The 12,344-nt window shown below is 44.8% G+C and overlaps 1 protein-coding gene across 5 annotated transcripts in view; it reads left to right on the forward strand.

Annotated features, from left to right (window-relative positions):
* PAX7 (paired box 7) overlaps positions 1–12,344 on the forward strand; it is a 100,671-nt gene that overhangs the window by 60,166 nt on the left and 28,161 nt on the right. For all 5 annotated transcript variants that reach the window (XM_084495382.1, XM_084495384.1, XM_084495383.1 and 2 more), the window contains exons 7-8: positions 3,399–3,564; positions 4,186–4,385. In XM_084495382.1, coding sequence (XP_084351508.1) covers positions 3,399–3,564; positions 4,186–4,385 — 366 coding nt within the window. The remainder of the gene's footprint in view (positions 1–3,398; positions 3,565–4,185; positions 4,386–12,344) is intronic.

The raw sequence follows: 12,344 nt of genomic DNA on the forward strand, positions 1-12,344 counted from the left end.
CACTGCAGCATGTAGTTGTGAATCACATTTGGTTGCAAATGTATTTACTATCGTTATTGTTTATTATTCCTTTTGCTGTGATGCTCCAGCTGAGACACAGACCTCATTGTGCTGGGTGTGGTGCATACCGGCAGTTAATGAGAGCCTCCGACTCAGGTGCTTGATTCTTGAAATAAATTAAAATGTGTGAAAACATGGGTTTTATCCTCACTGCAGAAGTTGTAACCTGATGCATGGACTGTGTAAGGACCAAAATTTATTGAATGAAGTAATATTTCCACTGACTTCAATCTGGAAAAGCAAAGCTTCCCTGAAGTCATACAAGGATCCCATCGTATAATTAGGAACTGACTTTTTCTCTGGTTGCAGTCCAATGCCATGCAAAATAGCATTCCCTCCTTTCTTCCCATACCCTTGTGTGTTGCAGACTGAAGTTTGGAGGGCACCCCAAGAATGGCCCCTGCAGAGGCCTTTCCAGTCAACACGACATGGTTATAAAAGGATCCAATGTATCCTTTTATCTCCCTTAAAAATGAAATGAAATATAAAATAAAATAAAATAAAATAAAATAAAATAAAATAAAATAAAATAAAATAAAATAAAATAAAATAAAATAAAATAAAATAAAATAAAATAAAATAAAATAAAATGAAATAGCAGCTCTGCACCCTCAAGTGGATGTGGAGAAGCAAGATGGGAGGAGTTATACACACAGGTGTGAATTTGAACTCTACGCAGATACGTGTGTTGGTGCATGGGCAGCACTAACCTCATGTAGTGTAATGTAATACAGTGCAAATCTCTCCAAAGTTGTGTTTTGATCATATGTTAGCCGAGCCGACTGACAAACCACCACAGGGAAACCAGAGTACGCGTGGAGATGTTGTTGGAGAACCCAGTCCTATACTAGACCTTCTCACTCCACATGTTTCTTCTGAACTTCTAATCCCCAGTGGATTTGCCAACATCTGGCTCTTGGTTATAAAAAGGAACTTTCCCACCCTTTCTGATGTTGGGAAAGAGTCAGAAATCACCAGAATGGCGTTTACTTTCTTGGACTTCATCTTCTCTTTCCGTCCCAACTCCTGGATTCATAGGTCCTTGGTTATTTGAATTTTTTATGCTGTCCTCAGCACTGAGATCTTTGTTGGAGTGGGAGCTCTTCCAGACACAGGCTAGGCCCTTTTCTATGAAGAGAGGAGGTATATATATCTCCTGGTGTTCTGGTTAATAGAAATACTTGACAAGTTTTTATGTCCTTAACTGTGCAAGTGAAAGCAAATGATATGAGAGGAGGAGACGCGTAGTGTATCCTTAATGTGCATGAATTAACAAATTCCTGCACATGTGAGAAAAGGACAGGACCATCCACTTTTTATGAGCAGGGCAAATGAAAGGTTATTTATTTGTGTTGCTCACAGCTCCTAGAAACTGTGCCATGTGTTGGGCTGTGTAAAAATGTTATAAAGTGCTACAGACCTTGATGTTCATTCATTTTTCTCTCCCTAACTCTGTCCTAGATTTTGCTAGCGACTTATGGTGCCAAAAATGAGCACAGAGATTCTGACCTGCATGGACTCTGTTGATCAATGCAGATCGGATGTAAGCTGACCTATTTCTGTCACGCTTTTGGAAGGTGCTAAGAGGTTACGCTGCTTCAGTAGCGCAGTGCAGTAGGAACAGGTCTGTAAAGAGGCACATCGGGTGCCAAGGACCTGACATCAGCACTGTATACATTTCAGGGAGGTTAATTTAGATGAGCTCCTCCAAAGAAAACTGGGCTTTTTTCTTTGTTTGTTTGTTTTCATTGTGCATGGATGTAAATAACTGCAAGAACTGAAGGACTGACCAGGACAAGGCCATTGCCAGCAGGTCACACACAGCTGTCATTAGCGGGTCTGAATCAAACTGTTTTTAAAGCACACTAGTTAGATGAGTAACATGTCCAAAGAGCAATAATAGACTATGATCTAGAGAACCTCAAAGGAATTTGTGCATAAAGCTCATCATATGCTTGTTTTTGCAGCAGCACTGCAGTGTGTGTGGACTTGGAGCCAACACTCCATTAAATGAGAATCTCTAAATGAAAACAGGTTGCCTTGTTGAATGAATATACATACCCACAGGTGCCAATAAGAAAAAGGCAAGCTAAGAAGTGAGCATTTACAGAGAGACTCAATTTAAAGGCCAGAGCAAGACTCCCACTTTGAGATTTGGATCATGTCGGAGCATTGGACTCAGATTCCATTATGTTTAGGGAAGAGAGTTTTGTTTTGGTTCACAAGATGTGGGGACAGTTTGGATTGCAGTGCCTCAAACCCTTGTAACCCCAGCTTCTGATCTGACGTTGAGCAGCTTGGAAGCCTGATGGAGGTTTTTTTTTCTCCGAATGTCTTACGCTCTTGATTTTTGCTCCATTTTTTCTTGTTGCTGTGAAATTTAATCATGTTTCCTAGCCCTTTAGGCCTCACAAAGTCCAGCAGCTGCATTCTCATCTGGCTTGAAAGCTTATCCGCATACTTCTGAACCCCAAACAGAGATCGGTCCTGAGAGCCTCTCTGATTAAATAAAGTAAACCAAGCCCAAGAGACAGCTTGAGAAGCCCTTTCCACTATCCAGAAGGGAGATTGCTCATGATAAAACACATCAGGGCAGACAAATGCATTTAGAAAAATCTCTCCTAGCGTCTTACAGGTAAAGTAGCACTGTAGGAAACATGAGCTTGGCTTTGCACATGCATTAATACTGAGTTTATTTTAATGCATGGAGATTTAAATTGGCTGCAGTACAATGCTAGTGCACACTGCAGTGCCTCTTGCAAGGAGAGCATGTCTTAGCATACAGACAACAGTGATTTGCTGCAGTACAGAGAAGCTAAGAAAACCTTGTATTCCCTCCGGTCTGGTTCTATCTATTTAGCTTGTCTAACATAGAAACCATGATGCTAATCTGTCTATTTATCCCTCCTAACAGTGCAGCCGTGTTGCTATTATGGTACATAATCCTTCAGCATAATTCACATAGTTGTCAGATAACAAGGCAGAATGGCCAGGTGGTAGCAACGCATCTATTTGGTATGGACTGTCTCAGAATACACAAGCTAAATTTTTCCTCTTCGTCTCACCCTACTGCTGATAGCACCCTCCCATGCTCTTAACAGTATCTTTCACAATTTTAAATGCATGTGTCTTCACCCAGGAAACAGAGCAGTAGTAGTACTGTCATTTGAAAGAAAGGAAACTAAGGAACAGAGACCAACATTCTCAAAGTCAATATCAGGCAGCAATTTGAACCTGGTTTTGGCCAGTGCTGTAACACAGGATGCTGTAACCCAGTCTAGGTGTGATAGGACAGCTGCTCCGAGAGTCACACGTACTTTTTCCTGCCCCTGTCTCAGGTGTGGTTCAGCAACCGAAGAGCGAGATGGCGCAAACAGGCAGGAGCGAACCAACTCGCGGCTTTCAACCACCTGCTGCCGGGGGGCTTCCCACCCACAGGAATGCCAACGCTGCCCCCGTACCAACTGCCGGACTCCACCTACCCAACAACCACCATTTCCCAAGGTGAGCACCCCTTCACCTGCACTCCTGCTCTCCCCTTGCCATAACTCGTCCCATTGGCACCTCCTTTTCTGATTCATGACATTCCTCTTAGATTCTTGTAACAGGTAGGTGGTTTTCCTTTAGCTGGGGAGGCCAGCTTTTGCCTCAAGTCATTGGAGACTCTGCTTTCTCCTCTGGAGAACAGGCAGATCTGGCCTGCCCATTGTCTCATGGACCTTTCTGCTACACCAGTGTGTCTCATGACTGTTGTCCTGCTCAGATTTGAAATGAAGAGCACATCAGCCCGAAGTGAGCATGGTATAGGCTTTCCTTTGTGGTTCCCTTCCTTTTCCTTTGTGGTTTTCCTAGGAGTATTGCTAATTCTAGCCGGCTTTGGCCTTGGCCTTTACAAAGGAATTTGCACCCTTGGTCTGGAGGAAAAATAAGAGAAAATTCAGACGTTTCGTCCCAGGTTTACACATTTTGTGCTGTCACGTGTCATGTTTGTGTTCACCTGGAACACCTTGATGGTAGGACACAGAAGCTGAGATCAGGACAGCCAAACTACCAGTCCATGCTTTGCGCAGCACCAGCCATACCACCCCACGACTGTTGGTTGACCTTTGAACAATCTCTCCGCAGATGGGGGAAGCACTGTGCACAGACCCCAGCCCCTGCCGCCATCCACCATGCACCAGGGAGGGCTTGCCGCAGCCGCTGCTGCCGACACCGGCTCTGCCTATGGGGCCCGACACAGCTTCTCCAGCTACTCAGACAGTTTCATGAATGCTGCAGCTCCTGCCAACCACATGAATCCTGTAAGCAATGGCCTCTCTCCACAGGTATGTGACCTGCTTCCATTCTCTTTATTTGGCTGACAGTATTTGGCTGGTCCAGATCCTCTGAGAGCAGGGCAGACTTCAGGCTATCACAATGAATTATGGTAAACAAGGGAGTTATTATTATTGTCAGGAATTCTTGGAGGCAGCCTAGTTAAAACAATTAGTTAATTTGTTTATCGGCAGTATCTATCCTGAGCTCAGCACTACACTGCCAGAGCATTTGTATCCTGTTAGTTCCTGTATTCAGGATAGCACACTGTAATTGCAAACAGCAGGACGTAGAGCATTGGTGTTTGTCTTCTCAGCACTCCAGAAAAATTCCAGTGCAGGTGTGTGCCCTTCATTTGTTGATTTTAGCCTAATGGCAGCAAGCTTGATTTTCTCAGTTACCTTTTTCAGACTCTTTAGAGTAGGCCATGATTTGTGGACCACTGATCTAGAGATTAGTTGGAGCCAGCTTGTCCAAGTCTGGCTGAAACTTGGAAAGCCACTAGTTGTGAAAATGCCATGGATCTGACTTTCCTCAAAACATAAGGATTTGTAGATCAGGGATTTAGTTTTGAGAAATGTTTTGTCATGTAATCAGTTCTGCTAAATGCTTTCCACAAGATCAGAATAAGAGATGTAGGTAAGCTTTAAAGGAGGAAAGATACGTTTCACATGCATCTACTGGTGTAAAAAAATGGAGTGTGTGTATGTTTTAAGGATATCAGGCAACATCTATGGCCTCCCCATATATCACACCCTTGATTTTGAAATCCCTGCCTGAGCTCAGAATAGAGCACCAAGGCTCGGCCCAGCTGCCTTCTGAAGGGCCCTGTACCCAGGTTTTATCAGATTGCTGCCAGTTGCATGCACAGCTTTTCAGTGCTGCACATGACAGAGAAATGAGCCTCAGCAGTGTAGAGAGGTTAAGTTTTCCATCATCAGCAAGTCTGGAGAGTACGGAGAGCAGAGCTCGTGCTATGTGGATGTAATGGGAGCAGACTTATGTTCTCAGTTGGTGAGCTCTACTGAAGTCAATGGAGATGTCGGGGTTTGCACCAGCTGAGAATACAGCCCACACTAGATCTGCTCTCTATCACCATCCTGGAATAAGAATTCTAATATTTTGTCACCTCATTAGATAGAGCCTTTAATCTTCTCTTTGGTTTACTTGATGTAATCTATATTCTAAATACACATTTCCTTTTAAGTGCAACAAAGCACACTAAAAAAATAACAGCAAGGACTTGTATTCTTGTGGTGTCTGCAGTCCTGGAAGGGTACCAAATATGTTTTGCTTTTGTTCTCGGTCACTTGTGAAATATGGAGACATACGAAGTGCCCTGTAGCAGTTGTTTCAGAGTGGCCAGTAACACTATTTAAGACAGGAAGTACAAAATAATTTGAAACTACAGGAGAAATGAGGTAGGTATCTGAAATGAAAAGGCTACAACTGTTTAGAGAGGAGTCCAATAAATGGGGACATCACAGAGGTATATAGATTTTAAGGTCCAATATCTTGTGATCTCTCAAGTGTGAAAACAAACATTGAGTGTCAATGGAAAGAGGGAAATTTTGCAGCTTCTCTGAAATGGTATAAAAATCCCACTTCTAGCTTTGAATGGTCATAAGATAGAAAATGTAAAGTGTGACTGGCACGGGACTGAATATTGCTTCAAACAGTGTAATTTGTGGGGGAAATAGGGAGACATCTTTATGACAAGGGATTTCTAATAGCACTAGGCTTGGGAGATGAGCATATGGTATGGAATTCAAAGGCAGGCTGCAGGTTAGATAGTCCAGGGCACATGACTAATTCAGATTTTCACAAGTGCAATTTAGAACTGAAGAATAAGTTAAGGATGAGATGCACGTGATAAGCTGCACAAACACTAGTCCATCATGCAATTTCCATTTCTGTAGGTTCATCATCTACTTACTAGTCCTGCTTGCTAAGTCAGAGACTCATTAAAATGACCAGACCAATGCTTTTTCTGTGCTTATCCCTATCCCAAATTACCCTGCCCCCAGGCTCAGAGTAGGGGAAGATAGAGTCCTGAGCCAATAAGCCCTTTGTATGGGAAAGAGAGGATACATTATCTTGAAGTCCTGAAGAAAAGAGAGCTTTGCACCCCCAAGAAGGGGTGATTCCTATTTCCCTAATGCTTCTAATCATGCGAGGTCCAAGATATCAGCATATAAATTCTTCTATTTCTTTTGTGCATGAAAAGGCTAACCCAGGTTATTTTATGAGTGCTTTATATTTACTGATCTTGCCAACTTCCTGCCTTTCTAAGCTCTCTGCTGTTCCTAGTGGAGGGATGCGAGAAATACAGAAGTATCCTCATCTATATAGTGGGGTGTGTGTAAGTGTTGCGAGTTCTCGATATGATTCAGCTGTTTCACAGCATTACAGGTAAAGCCCATAGCACCTCAACCCTCCCATTCTCCTGAGCAAGTATCTGTGGTATCTGTTTGCTCTCTGCAGGGGTAAATATCAACCACAGGGAAGGAGAGTGGTCAGGAGGTAGAAAAAAATGGGAACTTCAAATGATGGCAATTTGTCTGAGAGCTGCAAACAGACAGTTCTCTGGTTTCATCCTTCAGCAGCAGCAGGAGGGAGATTTCTTTGCAGTTTGACAAGGGGGTGGGGGCCTGCCAGGTCAAGAGCTCCCAGCATTTGCTGCCGCTCAGCACACTATCCAGTTACCCTGGGATTGGGTGTCCCGGCCAGAATCCACCAGACAGGCTCGGTGCTGGCAGTTGAAATTCAAGAGGAGAAGCATGGCATTTCCATTCCCACAACAGAGAAAAGGGGATTACGTTCGGCCTCTGCAGTCTCGGTGCGCTCCCCCTGCATGCACTTCGGTCCTCCCCCTCCTGACAGAAAGGGCAGACGTTGCTGAAAGTTCTACCCAAACTTCACATGGGAAATGGCCACGTTTCTTGCTTGTTTTCCAGCCTGCAGCATGCACAGCTTTGTGCCTCGTCCTGTTCTGCTCCTGGATCTCTAAAGCCCTCCTCGGAAGTGACATCTAGTTGCCCCAGTTTAGAGGCTGTTGTGCCTTTATTCCAGAGCTGAGACTGCCAAGGAGCAAGAAGTCAGCTGGGAAGTTCAGCTACTTCATCCCATGATGATGTTTTACTTCACCTAAGAACACTGTCTCGGTTGTGCGAAGGAGAGTCCCACACAATTAAACTGCTACCCAGCATGATCCTTTATTCTCTACCCCTTCCCAGATCTTAGTGAGAAACCTCAGGGTAACCTGAGCAGTTATTTCAGATTGCTTCATGCTGGGACAGCCTTTGTAGGGAAGAGATCTTGCTCTGAGCGTAGCCTGTTTGAGAATGTGTATGTCACGGGCTGGCCAGCTGCAGCCAGATGAGTCACCTTGCATCTGCCAGGGTGCACTCAGTGGCTGCAGCAGTCACAGATTAGCAGAAAGTAGCTCAGTACCAGGGAGCCGGAGCATGCAGCAGTGAGGTCCCCATCTCTCCCCAGAGGTCGCGTGGGTTAGCAGCAGCTGTCACAGATTCAGCTGGCCTGACTGCGGCTGGGAGCTGCCTCCTGGCTGGCTGATGCCTGTGCCAAAACTTAGCAAAGAGATACAGGCCTGAAGCAAAGCTAAATACAAAGGGTGAGAACCAGAGGTAGCAGTCATCCAGTGGGTGGTTTCTGGCCCTGGAGCTTTGGTCTCACCATTTCTCAAAGCACTGGAACAGAGTAGGTTGTAAAACAAGTGTGTGTGGAGATGGGTGGGATTTCATGAATACCTTTTAAACATTTCCAACTCAGTTTCATCCCACAGAGGAGTTGTTTCCCTTTTATCTGAGAATACCTGTCAAATCCAACTAGAGCAAGGCCAGGCACCAAGAGATACTTAGCCAGGTCCTGCTTCACACTGACAGCAAAACAAACTTTGCATCCAACTGTTCTGAAGTTCAGATCTTTGCTAGCTGGGACTCGCCTCTCACTGTGGCTGCTGTAAAGTTTATGACAAGTGGCTCATTGTAGTGGTAAAATCAGTATAACTTCAGATCAACATTTGCCTGATGGTCTTTCAGGAAAGCGGTATGCAGTGTGGGCTGAGGTGGAAGGAAATAAAGTAAATTAGTACCTTACAAGTCAACACAAAGAGAAAAATGAGGGCCACGTTTGACTGAGCCTCTGCTGTTTGTGATGATGGGCAATTCCCTGGGTGCTTTTTAAACAACAAAGAAGTAGGGTCATATTGTATTCTGGGCTACTTTCCTCTCTAGTACATCTCTTCTGCCTCTTAAAATGACTTCACATTTTCAGAAGGATCCTGTCCACTGCTTCCCCTCCTAACATTTCTGCTTCCTTTTTAGCTCCTGGCCTATTATCTCAAATGTGTCTGATTCACTTGTTCACTGTAGCATGTTGGGGTCTTGCAAGGGGTTGTTGAAAAGCAGAAGACAATTAGTTTATTGCAAATGGCCACTGTCTAGCTGAAGAATATATTGAGGCATAGTTAAGAGTCAGGCGCTTCCTGTGCTTTCATACCATGTTATTTCTGAGAGCACTGACTCTTTCAGCAAACCCACAGGATCACCAGAAGATTAAGACACCTCCAGAAACACTAAGAGCCAAGAGAAACTTGTTCATCATCTCATATTTGTTGCTTTAATTTTCTTGGGGCTTTCAGTGGATTTTTTGCTCTATGAGCAAGTTCACTCCCAGTGTAATGGCAGTATAGTCAGCACAGAGAGTTAATGTGGCTGTGGCTGGAGACTGAAGGTTGGAATCAGGTTTTACAATTTCAGGTTTATCACCATTCCTGGAGGGAGCCTTAAAGGCACAGGTCAGGCTCTGCCTGAAATTTTACGTCCTAAACTCAGGGACATTCTTAGTCTGCACAAGCGTAGCACAGTTTCACATTTCCTGACATCATCCCAGGGCTCCAGTTCTTTCCACTGTCCAGGGTAATGTTTTCCTCGGCCCCAGTGGAGTGGGATTAGGGATCATCTGAATCCTCGTCAGGAGCATGCTGGTCCTGGCAGAAGCGTGAGAAGAGCCAGCTGCAGCCTTTTTGGGAAAACTGGCAATTGGGAAGGACACGATGTTAGCTGGCGAGATGGGAGCAGGCATCGTGGTGTCTGGCTCCAGAGAGACAGCGCTGCTTCCTTCAGTGACATGGATCCTTTCTGTCTAGTTCCCTTTTTTTTTTTTTTTTTTTTTTGTTGTTGGAGACACTGTGCCTATAATAAGCATTCAAAATGAGTCTTGCTGGGCCAGGAGAAGGGGAGGGGAAGAAAGAGGGGGAGGAGAGGGTGAGATTTGGGGGGGAGGGGGAAAGGGAGAAGGGGATTTAAATAGCAAAGAATTAGAAAAAAAAAATCTGATGCAAATCACTAGTAGAGAGAAAATTATGTGCAATTACCCAAGCGATACTGGGCAGCCGTGCCCACCCCAACCAACAAGATCTCATTAACAAGCAGAAAATAAGATTGAAATGGTGTGTAAAAGAGCTGAAAAATGAATTTGAATGCTGCATTTGTCCACAATTACCCCCTCGTTCACACATATTTTATTGCAATTTTTTTATTATTCTTAATCTTTCCATCCCTCAAAGCAGATTGGGAACATCCTGGCATTACAGTTGCTGAGGGAGGAAGCATTAAGGATTCCCCGTTTCCCTGAAAGGAGACCCTTCTCTCACTCGAATTTTAAAGGGTTGGTTTTGGACGGATAAGGATTCATTTCTCCGGCTTATCTTAGTGTAGGAACATGTTCTTCTAATATTCTTTAACCTCTATTGCTCTTGGGTGCCACCCCACAGAAGTTTTTTTTTTTAACCTTTCCTCACGGTTTTCTCTACCTCCCTTTTCTACCTCTCCTTTCCTTTTCTCCTTCCACTCCTTTTCCACTCCATTTTTTTTTCCATGTAGTCTCTGCCCTCTTCCCCCGTATGCTGCCTCCTCTGAGTTCCCTCTCCAGCCCCATCTCTCCAGAGGACTGTGATTCCCTCAAATAAAGTTTTTCTCCTTCAGAAGATGGTTTCTGTCCCTATTTTGAGTCACGATTATTCTTTGCACCCTATCTCTACCTCACCAAAGAATCCTCCCCACAACCTTGTGACAGATTGCATGCAGGATTTTAGGAGGATGAGGCAAACGCGTGCTAAAATCCGTGTCCTTTTTTGCCAGGGGCACGGGGGTTCCAGATTTCTCTCCAGGAGAAACTGGCTCTGCTGAGACTGCGTTGGCGTTTTCCCTTGCTCAGTGTCAAATGCAGCTCCGTCTCTCTAAACTTTTAACCTATGTGTCCCAGGAAAGCTGGTGGTTTTTCCACTAAAGTTTCTTTTTCCTTTTTTTTTTTTTTCTTTTTTTTTTTTATTTAACCAAACAAAGCCCATCTGCTCTTGTCAGTTAGACGCCTCTGCTCCAAGCTGTGGCAAAAGGGGAGAACGGAACATTTTTCTCGTGTGAAAATAGATACGTATTTATTTGCCTGATTCCTCATGACTTTGTTTCTGCAAACAGAGGAATAGGATGGGAGGGGGAAAATTGATATCTGAGGCACCAAAATGCTTTCTGTTCATTTTTCCTCTGCAGTAGAACTATCTTCACCCATGCCGTTTACACCTGACTGTCACATAACTCTGCTTGCAAGGAAGTTTGCAGAAACTGCTTTTAGCCCTCACTGGACATATGTAGCAAACGAGGTTTCATGAGTTTCCTTGATTAATTTGGATGCTCAGGTCCCATTAAAAACTGATTAGAAACAATTAAAATAGTATCTTATTACCTTAACCCTACTTCTAATGCTCTGGGTGGCACCGGTGGTGTTTGTTCCTGTGTGGTTTCCACACCAGACATTGTTCTCTGTGTGTATTACTGAGATGTTGAAATCGGAGAAACACCGAAGGATTTCAGAGCAAACGGCTCCTGAGCCTTGAGATTGCCAGGAGCTTCACTGTTAACTTCAGATGGCCCAGGATCAGCCCCTGGGACTGCGCTGTTGGTAAACTCAGGTATCAGAGACAGATGAAGTGGGGAGAAAGGGGAATAAGGAGGAAATAGGAGAAGAAATAAAGGGGAGGGGGGAAGTGAGGAGAACGATGAGACCAGTGACAACAGGAGGAATAAGTGCAGGGAGGTGTGAAAATGTCTGATAAGCCCCCAGACTTAGGAGCAGGGAGCATGTATTTAAGACACCCAAGGCTAAGACGTGAAAATCTGTACCCTAAAATCTTTAAATACTCCTTCCTACCTGAGCCCTGTGCTGTAGCTTCCCATTTTACAGGCGGGTGGGAGCAAAGTGAAAGCCGGGTGGGTGCTACCGGGGCTGTAATTCCTGCTGATGGCTGAACAGGGCTGCTGGGGCTTTCAGCTCTGTTGCACCGACTCAGCCGAAATGTTTCTCCTCTGGGTCCTGTCTTCTCCACACCGGGGAGGGTGAGAGGGACTTGGCTGGCAGACACAGACTTGGAGGAATCAAATGCAGGATTTGCCCTGCTTTATGATTAATAAGGGAACTCGAGACAAGGCAGGCAGGGCAGATAGAGAAAATGAGAGATTAGCAATTAATACAGCATCCAGCCTGGTGACAGGCATTTCTGAGTGACCTCTGGCATTCAGAGGCGAGTGTTTTGCCACGTGGCTCGAAGAGCTGCAATAACCCAGGGACTGGGGAGCTGGTGCTGAGCTGCGAGAGGAATCAAGGGACTGCAGCAGGGAAAGGCAGCGCCGGAATGAGGGACATGAAATAGAGGGGAAGCTTAAAAGGGAGGAATGCAATAAAAGGAATAATAAGGACTCAGAAGCAGGGGCATACGTGCATGTGCTCGCACATCTGTGTGCACAAGGGCATCAATGTCCCACGTGTACACACTGTGTGCACACCAGCGTACGTGCCCATGCACTCTGTGTGCCTGTTAAAGTCTGGCAGTGGTGTAACAGCTGTGCTCCAGCTGTGCCATGGCTGTGAAAAGCCATCTATGACAGGAGAAA

This window comes from Aythya ferina (assembly GCF_964211825.1).
Source record: "Aythya ferina genome assembly, chromosome: 21".
NCBI lineage: Eukaryota > Metazoa > Chordata > Aves > Anseriformes > Anatidae > Aythya > Aythya ferina.